Raw genomic sequence first — 20,843 nt, forward strand, 5'->3', positions numbered from 1 at the left:
ATTAACTACTAGCCCCACAAATAAATAGTAAGAATACAGCATCAAGCATACGAAATACATACAATGCGTTTCAATGGAAAACGTCTGGTACACACTGAAAAAATAAATACTAAGCAGTTCAAAACTCCTTTAAGGCCTTAAAGTGTTAGATTTTTAACCTGAGATCACTTTTTTTTTATTCTTGACTGGTATTCTTAGTATTGTTAAAGTTTTTAAATATTTCTCAATGAATTATTTTTATCTAGTTTGCTTTTTCACTGGGCCCAGTGAAGATGATGAGATAAACAGGAAGTGGCAGACAATCTTTCAGTTCTTGCAAACGAATCTGTTTACCTTCCCTCTTCTTCAATTGAAAATAAGCTGCTGCAATTGAATTCATTACGGACTCCAGAGTCTAGCCCTACTGTCTCTCCAAACTGGCTGCTCCACACACAAAGTTTCACGTCAAATACACGAAGTGATCTGAATTAAACAGCAAATGTGAAATTCTTGATGCTGATTCACCATTGGACTTTAATTCCAGATGCTTTATTGAATTCAAATTCCATCTTTTGAAATCAGGTCCCCAGAACATTAGCTGAGTTTCTAGATTAATAGTCCAGTGGTAATACCATTGCCTCTAATGTTTGGTCAAGCCATTTTTTAAGTTTACAGAATTTCTGTCTGTATACCTCTGCATCAACAGCTATGCACTTAAAATAATGGACTTCATTTGCTTAAAGTCAGTATCACTCCTCTCAAGAGACATCCATCTTTTCCACATCAAATTCGGGATTAAATAAACAAACGTGAAAACTTGAGACTTCAGTTAGTTAGATCTGCTTTCCTCTGCAGACCTGCTTTCACAGTTCAAGTTGTCTCAGTTGGAACTTTCTTTCTCTTCCTCTTTCCTATCCCTGGGTTTTCTTTCTTCTAGCCATTCTCATTCCTGCCTTTCCCTCTCTCTCAATATCTCTCTTGGTTTTTCTCTTCTATGTCTTTCTCCTTTCCTTCCTCATCTTAGTTATTGTTCCAAAGATGTGCAGGTTAGATGTGATGACCATGATAATGCTGGGTTATGGGGATAAGGTGCGGGAAATAGCTCTGGGTAGGATGCTCTTTGGAGGGTCAGCAGAGACTTGATGGGTTGAATAGCCTCTTTCTGCACTCCAGGAACTCTATGATTTGATAACTGTATTCCATTTTGTCTCTTTCACTACAGATAAAAACAAGGACTGCAGATGCTGGAAACCAGATTCTAGATTAGAGTGGTGCTGGAAAAGCACAGCAGTTCAGGCAGCATTTGAGGAGCAGGAAAATCAACGTTTCAGGCAAAAGCCCTTCATCAGGAATACAGGCAGAGTGCTTGCAAGGTGGAGAGATAAATGGGAATTTATCTCTCCACCCTGCAGGCACTATGCCTCTATTCCTGATGAAGGGCTTTTGCCTGAAATGTCGATTTTCCTGCTTCTCGGATGCTGCCTAAACTGCTAAGCTTTTCCAGCAGCACTCCAATCTAGAATCTCTTTCACTACAATCAGGTTCTAAATCTAGTTTGCTGCTTGTTCTGCAATTACTGTTTTCCAGACTTTGGATGAAATTCCACCTCTAAGTATGTAGCTACTCATTTTAATTCTTCTTAGGAAAGGCTTTTAGTTTTTCATAATTTATTTCATTCTTCAATATGAAAGCATTAGTATCAAATATGAACATGTTAGCATTTTTATATCTTAGACACTCAAGAACAACTCTGTTTCAGTTTCTCTATTTAAAAAAAAACTGCTTTTCAAGCAGCAATTAATTTGGTCCACTCAATTCTGGCATTCACTCTGGAAATATCATGCTGAACCCCCATATTTGTCATGGCAGGTGAAATGGGGAAATTGACTCTCCTTTTTTTAAACACCCTTCTTTCAGTCACAACAAATATTTTTATTTCTTCTTTCGCACACAGCTGTTACACTTCAAGTAAAGATGTAGTTTGCCAGGTCAAAATGAAGCAGCCAATTACAAAGTTTTCCCAAGTGAAAGAAAGAGAAATTTTATTATCTACTAACTCCCAAACAGGAAAACAACATCAGATACATTAAAATATAGGCAATATATTTAAATGGGAAAGAGTTTAATACAAATAGGAAGAATAAAGACTGTGTAGTTTAAAAGTCTTTGGAGCTTTTAAAGTTTTAAATTTTTAATCTGAGACGATCATTGTTTAGTTGAGATTCTCTGCAGTTGTGAAGTTTGTTTTGGTGAACATTTATTTCCTAGTTTGCTTTTTCACTGTGCTCTGTCTTTTCAGATGGAGGGAGAGAGGGAATCTTCCTTATCTTACTTTCAAATCCATTTTCCTTCTCTCTTTTGCTATTCAAAATCAGCTTGTGAAAAACAGTTCATTTAAGGTTCTTGAGTCTGCCCCTATTGTCTCTCTAAGCAACATACTGCACAGTCAACCTTACAAGAACAACATGTGAAACTATCAAACAAGGGTGAGTCAAAACAGAAGCTGCAAATTTTTTGACACATACTCTTTTGCTTGGTGCCAGTGTTTTTATATAAAATAGTGATTTCAGTGCAAAAGTCTTATTTATTTCAAATTGGTGCCTTGACCTTGCTTCAATCTGAAGTCAAGTGACCACAACAGCCATTTTAGGTCAGTTTTGTCTTTCTTTTCAAAACAATTTCAGTCTATGAAAGATCTTAGATACAACAACAAATGATGTAAGTTAAAATTTAATAATCCATATTTACCACTGTCTAAACAGTGATTTGTTGCATGTGGTTGCAATGATATAAAGGACTTAACGCTAATGATTGTCATAAGCTTCACCCCTTTGATAATATTATATGGTCTTGGGCGGAGAACAGCTAAGGATATCAAAGCAGTAAAATCAACCATTTGCTTCTTCTTCAATTGTCTCTGTAACAATATTGATCATATTAACGTAACATGTACATTGATGTTATTGGGAGTACAGCTGATGATATTATAGCTTACCAAAGTATAAAACAAGCCACAAATATTTTTGATGAAGTTCTAAACACATTGATAATTGCTTCAATCTCAAGGCAAATGAAATTCTCAAATTAGCAATATTAAATAAAAGAGTTCAACATCTTTACAATTCCATGAATAATTAGATTAATGATCCTTACTGATTAGCAGTAAAATGCGACAATGGAGATTTAAAGTCAGAATTAAAAGAAGGCAGAATTGTGTTGGATTTGCTGATGGGACTTTATTAGTTTTATTACAGTCAAAGGAAAATTGGACTCTAAAGGAAGCTTCTCAGAAGCTGCATAATCAATCATAAGAGGAGAATATCAATTTTATCACAGGAGTTTAGCAGGATCCATTCTGTTCTCTAGGTACAAAATGTTTAAGGAAACACATAATAAGCAGGTGCAGTGAATAAGACAAGCATCAGATATTAACAGTCAGCGTCAGTACCATGGATCAAGAAAATCTCATAAGCATAAACGGCGTCAGATATTCAAAAACAATGTTTTAACTGTAAAACAATAGATCATTTTCAGAAAATGTATTAAAGTACAACAAGTGTAACTATGTGATTAGTGGCCTGATCTTGAATAAACATTCTTTATAGCCAACAACAATGCAACTGCAAGGTCTTAAGAGGCATAGTACTTAAGATTAAAGATAAGTTACAAGCAACTCTGCAACACAAGGGTATCATTTAATGGACAATTTATACATACTTCACAATCAAGAATTCTCATTCTTGAACAAGATTGCATGTTTTGATCATAATCTATTTTAATTGGTGGAAGGAGTCAAATTAGTTAAAGTCAAGGAACAAACAGATCAAGGTACATTTGGTCATGGAACAGCAGATCAAAAGATATCCAGCAAAGGATTTCACAGGACTCACCAGACTCATGGCAGAACCCAAACCGAAGGTAGAATTCATCAAGATTCACAACGTTGGTTTCAAAAATTCATACACTTAGCAACATAGAAACCTGTGACTTTAGCAAATTGGCAGAAGTATTTTCCACTGCCATCAACACCAAAAAAAGTCCATACGCCAAGGCTCAGCAATGTTTGTGGGAAAACACAAGCAATTAGGTAACCAATGTCTAAGCATATTCCACATGCTGCAAAGCGTAGCACAGCCTAGTGAACAAATAGCAATGTCAGATTTGATTATCGTATTAGATACTGAGGTGATACAAGTTCAAGCAGCATATTTCAATTTTTTTTTATTCTTCCAGGAAGAATTCACAGTGTTAGGAGTAGATATCATGTCAAGAAAGAAGTAATCATCAAATCATAAAACTGAGATAGCAAACATTCTGGTTTCACTATTTATAAAAACGCCGAAAGAATATCAATGGATTCAACCTGAAATACTGAATCTAACCACTTCTAAGCACATAGATTTGGGAATAAAGGAACATAGATTTACTGATGAAGGGTTTATGCCTGAAACATCAAGTCTCCTGCTCCTTGGATGTTCCCTGACCTGCTTTGTTTTTCCAGCACCACACTCTCAACATAGGAACAGGAGTAGGCTATACAGCCCTTCAGCCTGTTCTACCTTTAAGTGAGATCATGGTTGATATGAGGCCTAATTCCATATACCTGCATTAGGCCCATACCCCTTAATATCTTTGGTTAACAAAGATTCATCAATCTCAGACATAAAATGAGCAACTAACCCAGTGTCCACTGCTATTTGTGGAAGAGAGTTCCAAGCACCTGCCACCCCCTCTGTACAGAAGTGCTTCCTAACCTCTGTCCTGAACACTCTGGTCCTAATTATCAGACTAAGCCCCCTAATTCGAGAATCCTAATCAGTGGAAATAATTTACCTTTATCTACTCTGACTTTTCTTTATAATACCTTGAAGGCTTTGATCAGATCACCACTTAATCTTCCTAGTTCTAGAGAAAACAGACCCAATTTGTATTATCTCTCCTCATAAAGTAAAGGGAAGATTGTTTAGAACAGAGGTAAGGATAAAATTCTTCAGCCAGAGAGTGGTGAATATATGAAATTCACTGCCACAGAAGGCTGTGGAGACCAGGTCATTGAATGTATTAAGACAGAGATAGTTAGGTTCTTGAGTGTCAAAGAGATCAAGGGTTACAGGGAGAAGGTGGGAGAATGGGATTGAGAAACTTATCAGTCATGATTGAATGGCGGAGCAGATTTAATGGACTAACTTCTGGTTCAATGTCTTATGGTCGTCCGTCTTATAACTGCTGAAGTCCAGCATCATTCTTGTAAACCTAAAGTGTACTCCTCCCAAGGTCAATATATCCTTCTGGAGGTGTGGTGCCCAGGTCTGCTCACAGTAACTCCAAGTGGGGTCGAACTAGAGTTTTGTATAACTGCAGTATAACATCTGTACTCAGGTCCTATAGATCTAAAGACCAGCATTCCATTAGCTCCCTTGATTATTTTCTGCACCTGTTTGTGACACTTTTAAGGTCTCTGCACCTGAACCCCCACGTTGAGCAAATTACTAGCAAATTAACAATAAAAGCGGTGCACACAGTTTGAAAGTGGGGTGCATACAATTTCATCATTTAGAAAGGACAACCAATTTCCACAGATTCAGGCAACAGTCAAGAATAAGTTACATGGATCAGAGATCCAGGATACTTTGAAAAAGAATGTATCTGCCTGAATCGTGCAGCCATTCTCCTCAAAGCAAAAGTCATGAGATTAAATGTTCTCCATATATTAGAGTGGAGCAATTGCCTGTGTGAGATGGAGAGATGTCATCAGTGAGGTAAATCCAAGAGATAAAAGGTTAAAGGGATTTTCAGACCTCACTCTATCACAACAGAATCAAAGATAATAAACTTCAACCCACAGCTCCACAAAGTAAGGAGAAAACAATTATTTTTATTCGCTCGTAGGGCATGGGTGTCACTGGCTGCGTCAATATTTATTGCCCAGCCCTATTGTTCTTGAGAAGGTGGTGATGAGCTGCCTTCTTGAACTGCTGCAGTCCATGTGTTGTAGGTTGATCCCAATGTCCTCAGGGATGGAATTCCAGGATTTTGATGCAGCAACAATGAAGGAACAGTGATATATTTCCAAGTCAGGATGGTGAGTCGCTTGGAAGGGATCTTGCAGATCATGGTTTTCCCTTATGTCTGCTGCCCCTGTCCTTCTAGATGGAAGTGATGGTGGGTTCAGAAGGTGCTGTTTAAAAATCTTTGATGCACCTTTTAGAATCTTGCGATCACTTGAATTTTTTTAACTTGGACACTTGGGGGGAAATGGAGTAGTAATATAAGTAATTACATGCACAATAACTATTCATTATGGAGGAAAAAAAGCTTCAAATTAACATCCACTTAAGCAACTCTAGATTTTGCCAGCTGATGGTAATGTTGGATATGACAACAATAGTTTGTTTTGGTGAATCGTCATCTCTTCAGAACCTACTGCTTTCCTAATTCATTAGGCCATCATCATTGCTGTAAATATATTCTGCTGTTGCTTGTAATAAAGAAAAATAAAGTGTTTGATACACTTAGTTCCTGTCAGAACCTCAAGCTGACTCATGCTACCTCACAATCAATTAAGCCCTTTTTTGGCACATCCTTTATCATCTAGGGGAGCAATGTGATTAATTTTCACCAGCAAGATTTCACAAGCAACACAAAGAAAATTATTTGTTGTAATATTGGTTGAGGCGCATATGTTGCCCAGGACATTGGGAATGCACCTTTCTTTGTCCTTAGGAGATTTTGTGTGACCTAAAGGAAGCAGCTGGGACTCGGTTTGATATCCTATCCAATATTTAGCATCTTTGTCATTCCCTAGAGTGAAAGAACTACCAGAGAGAGAACCAAAGGTAGCACTTGTCATTCCTTCAGAAAGGTTGTTACTATTATAATCTACAAGGTCTCTGAAACCTACTATTAATAGACACTCAATTAAAATTACTACCTGTGATCAGAATCCTTCATTTCTTATCTGGCCCATAATTCAGTATTGAATTTATAAGTTCCTTTTCATGTTATGAGTGTTCACTATAGTGAGAATTGTGAGGAATTTAATTAATCACTTTTTAAAAGTCAAAATATTCAAAGTTGTTATTAATTTTTATCTCCAAGAACTCTTCATATTACCTGCATTCTCCAGGCATTCCACTTTTTTTGTTAAATATTACCTGCCCTTCAAGAAAACATGTTGGTTCAGATTTATTGCCTTAACTCATTATATGCTTTTAAATTCCTTCCTTCACAACAAAGTTAAATATTTTCCTACTATAAATGTCAAGCAAATAGGCCAGTATCTCCCAGAAGCAACATTTTGACCTTTTTAAAAGGCTGTTATTGCATCTAGTGTTTTGTAATCATCCAATGCTATCCTTGTACCCAATAATACCTAGCCTCATTTATTTTATTATTCTTACAGCTTGTTTTATACTTAGCCATGGCCCAAATCTGGTTCGAATTATCTTGTGGCCCTGTGTCTATATAAGGGGAATGTTGTGCACGTTGTAATATGTTTTTTTTGAGAGCATTTGATAAGGTGCCACAAAAGAGATTTGTTTTGGAAATTGAACCAGATGTTATTCAAAGGAATTTCATCACACTGATAGCCGGAAGGTGGGTGACAGACAGAGAATAGGAATACATACAAATTTTTGTTTTAGATATGGGGAATGTTTGCGATGATGAACCACAGGAAATTGTGCTGAGATTTCTCTTCTGATTTGAATTTACATAAATCACTTGGACAAAGGCACACAAGGAGGGGTCTCAAGTTTGTTGATGGTACCAAATTCATCAACTTGTCCTGAAGGCATGGAATTTGTCCAAGATAGATTTCCAGACCCACATCCCAGATCATGATCAGCCAGGTCACCAGTGGTCTTCACTAGGAGTTCTTGTCGCTCAAAGCAACCACAATCAAAATAACCTCTGTGTAATTCTATAATTGCACCACCGATTTAATGAATAAAGAACTTGTATTCAAAAAGCACCTTCCAAGACCTCAAGACATCTCAAAGAAATAGTTTTGATGCATAGTCACTGTTGCAATGTATAAAATGTGGAAGTCAATTGGCACACATCAAGATCTATAAACAGAAGTGTGATAAGGATGAGAGAATATGTTTCAGTGATACTGATTGAGAAATAATAGCTTTTGTTTGCATCCAGCTGACTTTCAATGAGTTGAGGAACCCATTTGACTTCCAACTCATGAAGCATAAAAGATGCTATGATACTGTTTTGAAGAAGAACATGGGACTCATGTTCTTGTGAGTGTGTGTGTGTGTGAGAGAGAGAGAGTGTGTGTGTATGTATGTGTGTGAGTGAGTGAGTGAGTGAGTGTGTGTGTGTGTGTATACCTCATGCCCATACCCATACCCTGTGATACTGCTTCATGGTGACCAACACAGAGGTTCTTTGCTGGTAACCTGCTCTGACTTCCATGTCAAGAATTCTTGGCATTGAGTTTTCTTGCAGTGGGTTGTGGGATTGAAAATTGCATCTTAATGAGGTGAACTGCGCAGTTAATAACATTGTTAAGAACCAATGATTACTTAATACCTAACTGGCCACTGCCCAGTGAAAATCTGGCCATCCAAGTACAGACTTTTCACTATTTAGGGTGGCACAGTGGTTCAGGGACCCCAGTTCGATTGCAGCCTTGGCTGACTGTCTGTATGGAGTTGGCACATTCTCCCCATGTCTGCATGGGTTTCCTTCTGGTGCTCTGGTTTCCTCCCAAAGTCCAAAAATGTGTAGGTTCGTTGGATTAGTCATACTAAATTGCCTATAGTGTAGGTTAGGTGGATTAGCAGTGGGAAATACAGGGTTACTGGGATGAGGCGAGTCTGTGTGGAATGCTCTTTGGAACATCGGTGTGGAGTCGATAAGTTGACTGGCTTGCTACCACACTGAAAGGAGTCTATGAATGTGCATAGGCCAATCAGTGGGCCAACATATTGGTTTCAACTTCCACAATGTGCTACCATGCACAGACCTCGGAGATTCACACAGTACAAAAATTATAATTTGAGGGAATGTTGGTGTCTGCACTTCAAACATTCTCTTATCAAAACTTTTCCTACTTTTAAAGAAAAATCTCAAGTGGAAGAAATTACTCCCAAAATGCAAGACTCCTTTGGTACTACACAGATGTATCGATCTAGATAAAAGGGCAGCACAGTGGCACAGTGGTTAGCAATGCTACCTCACAGCGCCAGGGACTCGGATTCAATTCTCGCCTCAGGCAACTGTCTGTGTGCAGTTTGCACGTTCGCCCCGTGTCTACGTGGGTTTCCTCCGGGTGCTCCGGTTTCCTCCCACAGTCACAAAAAATGTGCAGGTTAGGTGAATTGGCCTTGCTAAATTGCCTGTAGTGTTTGGTGCAGGGGTAAATGTAGGGGAATGGGTCTGGGAGGTCCACTCTTCGAAGGGTTGGTGTGGACTTGTTGGGCTGAAGGGCCTGTTTCCACACTGTAGGTAATCTAAAACATTTCAGTGTCTGGAGCAGGAAGCAAATCCACAGCCTCCTTAATCAGGATACGCAATCTGGACCCAGCAGCTGAGTCTCTGCTCTTTTTGTCACTCATTTAACTCTTAGATTTCAAGAGGTAGTTGTTACCCATTGCCAATGCACACCATTAGATAAATATTCAAATGTCGGGTTCCTCTGGAGCGACTTAAGAGACAATCCCATAACTCTGCTGCACCTGCAAGACAATATTGGAAGCAGGTGGGTCCCAGACAACAGCAGACTGGGAATGGTGAGCATTTTGAGAAAAATACAAGTTTCCTTGTTGACCAGTGGAAACTGTTGGGTTCCCTTGGGCCATTATGAAGAAACAGTGAGCCTCTGCTGTAGTGTTCCCCCTGGGATGCCTCCAATTGAAGCACAAGTCATCTTGCCAGCCTATTCCCCAACCTATCCACAATCCCCCCCACCCCCCCGACCACAGCTGCTTACACACCAGAAACTGTTCCCTTCAATCCCCTGATGGCAATAATCATGTCATTCCTGCCACATTTCGGTGGGAGAGTCAGACTGGGAATATTTATTCGTTCAGAAGCTCAACAGGCCCGTTGTCACCAAACAGATCTGAGTCTCACCCTTCCCAGCACATTGCACTCATGACTAAGATAAAAGCAACTGTTAAGCTGCAAAATGATGCAGACTGGTGATGTATTGGGTACCTTTGCAGCTGATGGGAGTGCGAGGTGCAATTCTATGAAACAGTTCATTTAGAACTTAGAGCACTGAAAGGCATTCGACTGCAAATATAGGCCAATTCTGAACAGAGTGGAGAAACAAGAGACATGGAGGTGTTGATAAAGCGATCTTTAAAGTGGAAATACAGGCGAGAAATAGCTGTCAAAAATAGTGAAATTCTGTGTTTTAAAAGTCACTGCCAGTAAGAGATGTTACACTGATGAAGAAAGACTTGGAAAATCGTAGAGTGTTTTTTCTTCACCTCTCTCAGCTTCTTTTTAAACTACAGTCAGAAGCAATCCCCTGTCACGGCTCACTCAACTGACTGTAATTGCTATTTCGAAATGGCCTTTGTATTACTACTTGTTATCAACTTGTTAATAGTTAAGCTGCAATACTCCCAATTACAGCTACTTTATGTGGAGCACCTGTAACAAATAGCTGAAAGTATTTAAATCTCACAGCCTATAAATGTAACAGTCTTTGAAAGATTTATTGTCCTGATCTAATACTTGCTCATTACATTCTGTTCCCAATGATCAGTACGTTGAGTTTGAAACATTCTTTCCTATTAGCTAGAAGATTAATTTAACAGTTTCATTAAACTCCTGTGATGTGAATAATTCAAAGTAAACATCTTTAATGTTCATCGTTGATCAAATTACTCTCTTAATATTTAATAGATGAGTAACCAGTTGCAGTATTTGTAATAGTGTCTGGCGCTTTAAAGTCTGAGGTATTTTATAGCTAAATCCTTTCTTTGAAAGTTAATTTTGTGGATTCTATTAAGGGAATAGAAAGAAGAAAAGAAAGAACTTGCACTTATACTTTATACTTATCTTAACCTCAGGATATTCCACAGCCCCTGATAGCAAATAAAGAGCATCAGGCTTTTCATTTCAAAGTAAGTGGTGAAAATCGAGAAATTTCCCAGCTCTGCGTGCTCGCCTTGGGAAATAGTTCCTCATAAGATGAAAAGTGCATTCCATGGGCGGCATGGTGGCTCAGTGGTTAGCACTGTTGCCTCACAGCGCCAGAGACCTGGGTTCGATTCCAGCCTCAGGTGATTGTCTGTGTGGAGCTTGTACATTCTCCCTGTGTCTGTTTGGGTTTCTTCTGGGTGCACTGGTTTCCTCCTACAATCCAAAAGGTGTTTAAAAAGCATCTGGATGGGTATATGAATAGGAAGAGTTTGGAGCGATATGGGCTAGGTGCTGGCAGGTGATATTAGATTGGGTTGGGATATCTGTCCAGCATGGATGAGTTGGATTGAAGAGTCTGTTTCCATGCTGTATATCTGTATGACTCTATGTGCAGGTTAGGTGAATTGGCCATGCTAAATTGCCCATAGTGTTAAGGGGTGTGTGGGTTAGGTGCATTAATCGGGGAAAAATGGGTTACTATTTGGAGGGTTGGTGTGAACATGTTGGGCCAAATGTTTCCACGCTGTAGGGATTCTATATTACTAATGCGTGCTAGAGTCAGGCCAACTCCCCAATGACAATTCAAAGGCTGCTGAGTGCCAGTTTGCTGGGACTTTGTCATCGATATTTTCTTCAATATTAAGCACTACATCCTAAAGATTCATATCCCCTCCCTATGTCCTATCCATGTTGACTCAAGCCGCTGACCCATCCGAAAAGGCCCCCAATGCCAACTCAATGCATTTCCAATGCCCATTCACCCATTATAAACTCTGAGCAGAACCAGGTAATTTTAGGTAATCATGACAGGAGGAAAAGCTAAAAGAAAGGCTGTTCATATACTTTGAAAAACTATTATTGTTACAATGGTAGTCAATGCAATCTTTAAAGTATCAAATACAGAAGATATAAGCAATTAACGACTGTTTATTTTGTGCAGATAAAATGGAGCCATTGACAAAATATATCAAATCATACAATGTTTTCCCTTGTGTGTACCTCCTTCAAATAAAAAAATTGAAATGTTTCAAGGGGGTTGAAGTATAAGAGTAGGGAAGTCTTACTGCAACTGTACAAGGTGCTGGTAAGGCCACATCTGGAGCACTGTGAGTAGTTTTGGTTGCCTTATTTAACAAAAGATATCATTTCCCTGAAGGCAGCCAGAGAGAGTTCACTAGGATGATCTCTGATATGAAGGGATTGTCTTATGAGCAAAAATTAAGCAGCTTGGGACTCTATTCACTGGAGTTTAGAAAATGAGAGGTGTTCTCAATGAAATGTACAGGATCCTTAAGGAGGCATGACAGGGTAATTGCGGATGGGGGATGTTTCCCCTCATGGGAGATTCTAGGACCAGGGGCATAGTCTCCAAATTAAGGTCCAGTAATTTAAGGTTAAGATGAGGAGGAATTCCTTCTCTCAGTCAGTTGTGAGTCTTTGGGACTCCTTGCCTCAGAGAGCTGTGGGGGGAGCATTCATAAATATGTTAGCTGAGATAGATAGATTCTTGAACGGTAGGGGAATCAGGAATATGGGGAAAGGGCAGGAGACTGTGCGTGAGGAGCGTCAGATCAACCATGACTCTTGAATGGTGAAGCAGGCTCAATGGGCCGAATGGCCTGCTCCTGTTCCTTTTTTTATGGTCTTTATAAATGTGAGCTCCCAGCGTCTACCACTTAGAAAGAGAAGAGCAGCAGACACATGGGAACATAGTTACCATCAAGGCTTCCTCAAAATTCGTACCATCCTTACTTGGACTAAGTTGTTCTTCCTTCAATTTCTGCGAGGACAAAAATCTGGCATTCCTTCCTAACAGTTCTGTGGATGTAACTGAGATCATCTTAGACAATGTGGTTCAATGCCACTTCTTCAACATTGCTACCATAAGCATCGGGGATACCAGTCATTTGCAGTATGTGTTCAGTTTTTCCATCAGGGCTACTGTTAATGATGTAAGTTATTTAAATGCACACAACAAATGAGCCTTGTTACACTTCATCAAGGCAGGAAACAAGTGCAAAGAGGTCTATTTTGAAGTGTCAACTTCAATTTAAAAAATCATTAGAATTAAGTTAGAAAGATATACAGCTCGTAAACAGGTCCTTTGGTCCAACTTGTCTATGTTGACCAGAAATCCTAAATAAATCTAGTCCCATTTGCCAGCTTTTGGCCCATATCCCACCAATTCCAATTCATATACCCATCTAGGTGCCTTTTATACGTTGAGTCTATATTGTAATATTAGTCCTATAATGGTGCTTTTTAAAAAAAATTCAGGGAATGTGGGCATCATTGGCCAGGCTAACATTTATTGTCCACTGGTCTTGAGAAGTTGGTAGTTAGCCATTCTCTTTAACAGTTACAGATCATATGGTGTATGTACACTGAGAATGCTCTGAGGGAGGAAGTTTTGGTCCAATAACAGTGAATGAACAGTGATACACTTCTAAGTCATAGTGTTAATGTCAATGACATTAGAAATACAGAAACCCATCTAAATATTCAGGAGAAAAACTGAAAGCGCCGCAGATGCTGTAAATCAGAAACAAAAACAGAAGTTGCTGGAAAAGATCAGCAGGTCTGGCAGCATTTGTGCAGAGAAATCAGAGTTAACGTTTCGGGTTCAGCATTCTGAAGAAGGGTCACTGGGCCTGAACAGTTAACATTGATTTCTCTTCACAGATGCTGCCAGACCTGCTGAGCTTTTCCAGCAACTTCTGTTTTTGTTTGTGGTTGCAAATATTCTGGAGACTTGGGTATGAATCCCATCAGGGCAGATGGTGACATTTGAATACAAGATGAACCTGGAATAAAAAGCCAACCTGATGAACACCATGTAACTACCGTCAATTGTTGTAAAAGAAATCTGGTTCACTAATTTCCTTTAGAGAAGGAAATAAGCTTTCTTTACCTAGTCTGGACCAGGTGGGTCGAGACCAACTCTTAACTGTTTCTGGTAATTAAGTACGGGCAATAAATGGTAACCAAACTGATACTCGCATCTCATGAAACAATTTATGGGTGCAAACGTTCCTTGCCAATTACCAAAGGAAATCTGAACGGTGTGCTGCATTTGGAAAAGGATTGTTTCAGTATCTGAGGAGTCCCAAATTATGCTGAATACTGTGCAATCATGTGAACTTCCCCACCTCTGATCTTACAATGGAAAGAAGGTCATTGATGAAGTAGCTAAAAGTGATTGAGGTGAAGGCACGACCGTGGAGTATGTCTGTGGTGTCCTGAAGCTGAAATAACTGATCTCCAACAACCAGAGTCATCTTCCTTTGGGCTTGGTATGACCCCATTCAACAGAGAGTTGTCCACCTAATTCCCATGTAATCCAGTTTTGCTAAGTCTTGTTGATGGCACACTTGGTCAGATACTTTGGCCAACATTTATCCCCCAGTGAACATCACAAAGCCAGATTATCTGACCATTACATTACTTCTTTAAAAAAAATTTAAGAACTATTTTGTGTACTGGGAGAAATAAAAGAACCCAGAGCACCAACTCTGACATTTTCACGCAGGATTCCTGCAAGCAGGATATTTGGAATGATTTATTCCTGGAGATGCCAAGTGTCACTGCTGTTGTCATGACGATTCTCCAAGCAGCATAAAGCCATATTTGCTATGAAAATGCTTTGGTGATGTCATTGTACTTTCAGTGCATGTTCCTAAGCAAAATGTAAAAGCTAACTTCTACTGATCCTACTTCTTGTCCCCTTTCTCTTCCACACACCAATCATGATGGTAATTTCACTGGAGTGCACCTTCATAAATACTGTTAGTCTTCCAGCATGTCTACATTAAATACTCTTGTAAGCTTCCAGGGAAATGGTGCCCTTCAAAATAGCGTATTTTGTAAAGAGCATGAAGTGAAGTGTATTAAATGTTTGGAAATGAAGAGGCATTTACAGACGCTGAAAAAACAAAGCACCACTTATAATATTCTTAACCTACAAATATGTCCCTGACCCTGAATAAAGACTTAAAAGAGTTTTAATTAATCATGAAAATAAATATATGATAGACTAATTTCTCATTAAACAAAATCCCAATCTGTGATCAATAACAATCAATCTCTATACTGCATCCTGACTAGTAATCTTAAATTGCACAGGAGAATGGGTTAAAATAGCTGTGATTCCAAATTGCCCCCACTCAGCACACTGACACTATCTCCACTTATATCAGTCTCAACAGTTAATATACTGTCAACATTGGCTGAGGAGAACTGCATTCCTAATCTCATATTTTGCACAAATAAAGTAGTTACAAGAATAACACTGCAAAATTATTCTGCATATTTCCTTTAACATTGTTTTGGTAGCAATTTACATATTTCTGAACTTTACTTCAGAAATAATACATGTTGCAGTAGAGCATGCATAGTATTTTTTTCCAATTGCTTTGAAGAATGTGGGAAATTCCCAGCCCTGATTATTTTGGGCTATGCTGAAGAAATGTTCCAAGATTAATTCCATTATTACATGTGCACAGCAGCTCCTTTGTACAGTCAGCATTTATACAGATCAGGAAAAATTCAAGGTGTATTTTCAATTAGTTGATCTCAGAACAACAAGATAAGAGTAGTAAAATTAGCCTTAGGATACCTGGTTTAAGGAGGGCATAATCAGAACAGCAATCATAGTTAGCCAGTAATTCTGCATGTTTGAGTTTTGCCAATAAATAGGATCAGGCTGATTTGTGATGCCTTTATGGTTGAAATGCTCTGTTGGTCTTATAACTTTGCATGCAAAATGGCTATTTATTTACACGACTAGAGTGAGCTCACTACCTGTATGTTCCCAAGCAAAAGTCCAAACCACTTGCTTTACCTGCACATTAGCCTTAAGCATTCCTTGCACAAGTTCATCCAAAACTCTACAAACACTTACAATTTTCAGGCCTTTTAAAAATATTCCGCTTTTCTATGCTTGCTGTCAAAGTGAATAAGCTCACAGCTCCCAACAGTATATTCCATTTGTCACCTTATATCCACTTACTGGTCTTTTTAAATATTCTTGGAAATCTTTTATGCCATTCTCACGTTTACTTTCCATCTGATTTTATAGACTCAGAAGACTTAGATATATTATCTTCAACATTAATATATAAAGTGTAAATAGCTGACGATCCAGAGCTAACATTTGTGTCACTCTATTAGTTACAGCCTGCCAACTTGAAAACATTCTATTTATTCCTATATTTTGCTTCCTGTCCATTATTGAACCCTCCAACTTTTGTTAATATGCCCAAACTCCATGAGCCCTCATATGACATATTGAGTATTTGTGTGATATTTTATTGAAAGCCACATTGAAAATACAAGTTTATGATGTTAAATGGCCTCCCTGGAACTAGCCTATTACCTACATCCTCAAAAAGACTCTAATTATTCTTGTGAAGCTTTTCACAAGTCACATTCCCAACCAGAAAGTAGAAGAATATATTCCATGAAGACTTGCATAAAAACAAGCCTTTTTTTTAGCTTTCTCCTGATTAATGTCCTTCCTTGGAACATGCTGCGATATCATGAAGAACTGAGTCATACATCTTGCTATTTCTATCCATTATTTTTATCAGATTGGCAATTATGGAGAGACCTCACAAATATGTCCCAACACATTGATAGCAAACAGCAAGAAGAATCAACAATTTCCTTTGTTGACTATGCTATTATTTTATGGCATCCTGCTCAGGTTTCCAAATTTTAAAGCCCCATACTCTGGAATTACTTGGAAACCAGGTTGGTATGGATGAGTTGGGCCATAGGATCTGTTTCCATGCTGCAAGGCTCTAAATCTTCCAGCCACTGTCCACCTGCAAGATGCTGCTTAAAGCCCACATCTTGCACCAAATATTTAGTCACGTCGCATCCAACCCTCCTTTCTTTGGCTCAGGGTCCACTTTTTCTTCTGATTGGGTCTCTGTCGAGCAGTTTCTACACTGAAGGCACTCCCATCAATGCAAGTTGTTGATGATTTGTGTATGAACTTCAAAGATAAGTGTCAACAGGCACTTGATGTTACAGCCAAATCCAGTCATCTGCTCATTTAACATGTACAAGTATGCTTTCAGCATGTTAGTGGTCAGAAATTGGAACACTGGCTGTTTTTTCCCTCTCTCTAACCCTGGGGCACTGAAAACACAACTTCATAATTCAATCTCCTGCATTTTATTTGAAACGTAATGAGCCATTTTAAAAGACCTTTGTTTTGTGAGATTTCAGGAAGTATAAGGAGGAGAAAAAAAAAATGAACCTCAGGCAAATTTCCATAGGAAAAAAAGTCTTTTATTTAAAAACAATTTCAGTTTGTAACAGACTTATGGAATGTGATTTTAATTTTGTTCATTTTTCCTTGGACTGCAGGAGGGTGAAGGTGAAAATTAAGTCAGTTTCAGGAAAAAAAAGGTTGAAAAATCAGATGAAAAGGGGAAAATGAGGAGAAAGCAACATTCAATATTTATAAAGCAAGCTTAATACTGTGTGTACAAACTGGACGAAGAAACAATTAAATAAATATTCATGGCACAAATATGCAGCGGTCAATTTGGTAACCTTATCAATTTTCATTTCTCTCCATTTTTAAACAGTGCAAAGGATGACACTGCTTTGAAAACCAGCTATAGCTAAAAATACATTGCAAAAAATTCAGATTTTATACAAAACATCCTCCTTAGAATTTGTTTAAAAAAAATCTTCTATTTACACAGACATTTTACTTTAAGGAAAATTAAGTCATGCTCTGCTGTGAAATTCTGTTACTAAAAAGGTGAATAAGGCTATTTTAATTCTCCCTTCCCTCCCTGCCCAAATTGTTGTACGTTAAAATATTCCACATATTTACAGCTTCTTCACAACTAGCCTCGGTGTAGTGTGTGGTGCAAATTCTAAAACCAGGTGATAGGAACGAATGCTTCTGCAAAGGCAGTTGCAGTGACATTCATCTGGCAAGGAAGGGTAAGTAAGACAAACTATATGGGATCTGAATAAAGTGCCTTACTCTATATCGGACATGGAACCACTGCACATTTTACAAACCAGACATCCCATAACTCCCCGCGCTGGATTTTTTTTTTCAAAATTGGAAACTTGTTGTTTTCAGAGTCTGGCTTAAAGTGAAAACAAAGTCAGGCACAGATCACCCACGAAGTGTTTCATAAAGAACAAACAAAATCTATATAATTGAGAAGTGTCTCTGCTAATGTGTTTCTTGTATTGAAGGCCTATAAAAATACATTTTACATGGAAATGGTGAAAAATCGGATGTGCAGATAATGTACTTAATTGCCACGGCAACAATTTAAGTACACGCAAACTGTTTCACCTTTGTCGCCACTGTAAATTTTAGGCTCAAGAGTTAGGTTGGACGACCATTCTAGGTTAGCCTTGGGATTCCTCAGCCCAGTCTTTTCCAACAGCTAATGCTGCACACTCTTTGAATTTTAAGTTACAAGATATCACAGTTTGGACAGTGTCACGCAATAACTAATACATAGCCTGCACTACACGTCACCACAGGAGTGAAGATGATCTTGGAATGAAATTTCCCAGTGCCAGGCTACTACTGATTGATATTAGTTTAAGAAAATTGCTTTCTAAAAATTAGGCCTACATGTAAACTAAATAGATCCAGGCTGGAAAGCCCTCCAATTCTTGCAAATAAAAAGCAGGAGCAATTTCCCAGCTTTTGTTCCTTAAGAAGTCTTATGATGACTCTATTTTTGTATTTGTTATTTATGGAAACATGATTCCATTCCCAGCAGCAAGTGTCCAAATGTTTTATGGCGATGTTATGACCATCCAGACAGACTAATGTTCAAATGATCTTCATTTGCCCTCTGTGCGTTCTTACAGAGCAATGCTTACTACAACAATTGGCCCACAATATTCTGCTTCATGGGTCTGGTTTCTGATCACTTCTTCTCCCTTCTCCATTAAATGAAGAATACTTGATTTTTTTTTTGTCTCAATAGTACTCCAAGGATAAGGCCTTAAAGGAAACTGCAGCAGTATTTCAGCCACAGTGATAAGCTGTACCACGTAATTCAGAGACTGCTCCACAGTCTATTCATATAAATCAAACCATAAGGCAGTATATTTCCTCAGACTGTTTGTTTGTACCACTGTCACACTGTTCTTAAAAAGCATCGTCACTAGTGCCACTCCTGCCTTTTATCACTGATGTGTGCTCTCCCCTTTAATGTGTCAGTAAAGCACCACACAGATGGAGGGCTTTCATTTCTCTTTCTTTCTCTAATTCAGTTTTGTTATTACTTTAGTTCATGTAAAGTGCAGCCTTACATGCTTGTCACCATGTCGACAGCCTACATCTTGGAACTTTTAGTACCAAAGTGCTCCCTAAATAACCTACCTCTACACTTGCTTCTCAGATTCAAAAAGGCAGCAGCATACAACTGCAAATGCAGTTAAATGTCACAGGTGAACATGGTCTCCTGTTCTTGGCCGTCATGTGCTATGTATGACTGGAGGGACTCCTACCTGTATGTGGACATAATGTATCACTTTCTGTATGACTGCTTAAAGTTGGCTGCTTTATACTGAGCACTACCACTGGTGACTGGGATGTTCGATTCAAGTTAATGTTACGGTACTTTTTAGAAATTTCCTGATGTTACAGTGATCGCGTTTGAAGGCAAAGAGGCCTTCAAGTTAACAAGTAATACTGGTAACAAGAAAATAAGGAGACAGAATAAAAACCAAAAGTACAGAAGACCAACAGAGGTGGATTTATGAAATCCGGTTATTATAAAAGATAACAGTCCAGGGAAAGTGGAGACTGACTATTTTCTATTGCTGAATATCCAAAGCTTAAAATGTTACTAATTATAAATACAGTGATAGATAGTTCAAACATCCCTTTGCCTCTTGCTTTCTGGTATGTTTTAAGCATATGGTCCAGAAATTAATAGTAAGAGCAAAAGGTGGAATAGTTTGGTTGAGTCCCTAACTCAACTTTTCTCCGGCTTGCTGCTCCTGTTATTTGTAAGCAGTTTCCTACACATCATACACACTAACCAACTCTCTCTTCAGCTGAATTTCCTGCAAGTTTCCACCTTCCCCTTTAAATCTCCTACACATTTGAAGTCAATCCTGGTGCAAAGAAAAGTCACCACTAATTTCAGCAGAAGACCCAGGTATGCAACAAGCCAAAAAATTTTCTCCAGGATCCCAAACCAGCCCCAGTTCTGGCAGATCAGACCTTGTAGTATATATTTGCTGGGCTTTGTGGTGGCATCTCCTGAACTATATACACAGGATGTCCATAGTCTCCACTGACTTTTTCATAGTGAGGGCAGAAAGCGCTGTCCGCAGTCCTTAATGGAATGATAATATCACTAGGTTCGGAGCCATTGTTGTTGCCTCCCCTTTTGGGGGTGGCCAATGTGCTGAGGGAGAGAGTAGTGGTGTGTTGCGGGGAATGCTTTCTGTGTCGTCTCTTGTACTTCAGCAGGAGGACCACCAACATGATGATGATGATAATGAAGATCACGCATCCAGATCCAATGCCTGCAAATAGGGCCACATCGGGGCTGAGGAATCTCCCCTGGTCCGGGTCTCTAGGCGCAGTCGAAGGTTTATTCTCACCACTCAATGAGCGTGTCCCACCTGCAAACAAAAATAACTGTTTGAATAATTTGATTCTTCAAAACAAAAAGCCCTTTAAAATAACCACTTCTCTCCCACGATTAAAATAATTGAGGGTGCAGTTTCCAAAGAATGAA

General features: G+C 38.8%; 1 protein-coding gene across 2 annotated transcripts in view; it reads right to left on the reverse strand.

Moving 5' to 3' along the window:
• Positions 1 to 17,366: 17,366 nt before the first annotated feature.
• LOC140481644 (ephrin-B2-like) overlaps positions 17,367 to 20,843 on the reverse strand; it is a 56,022-nt gene continuing 52,545 nt past the window's right edge. For both annotated transcript variants that reach the window (XM_072578161.1, XM_072578160.1), the window contains one exon: positions 17,367 to 20,727. In XM_072578161.1, the coding sequence (XP_072434262.1) occupies positions 20,315 to 20,727 (413 nt within the window). In that variant the 3' untranslated portion in view covers positions 17,367 to 20,314. The remainder of the gene's footprint in view (positions 20,728 to 20,843) is intronic.

The sequence above is a fragment of the Chiloscyllium punctatum genome, chromosome 9, assembly GCF_047496795.1.
Source record: "Chiloscyllium punctatum isolate Juve2018m chromosome 9, sChiPun1.3, whole genome shotgun sequence".
NCBI classification, from domain to species: Eukaryota; Metazoa; Chordata; class Chondrichthyes; order Orectolobiformes; family Hemiscylliidae; genus Chiloscyllium; species Chiloscyllium punctatum.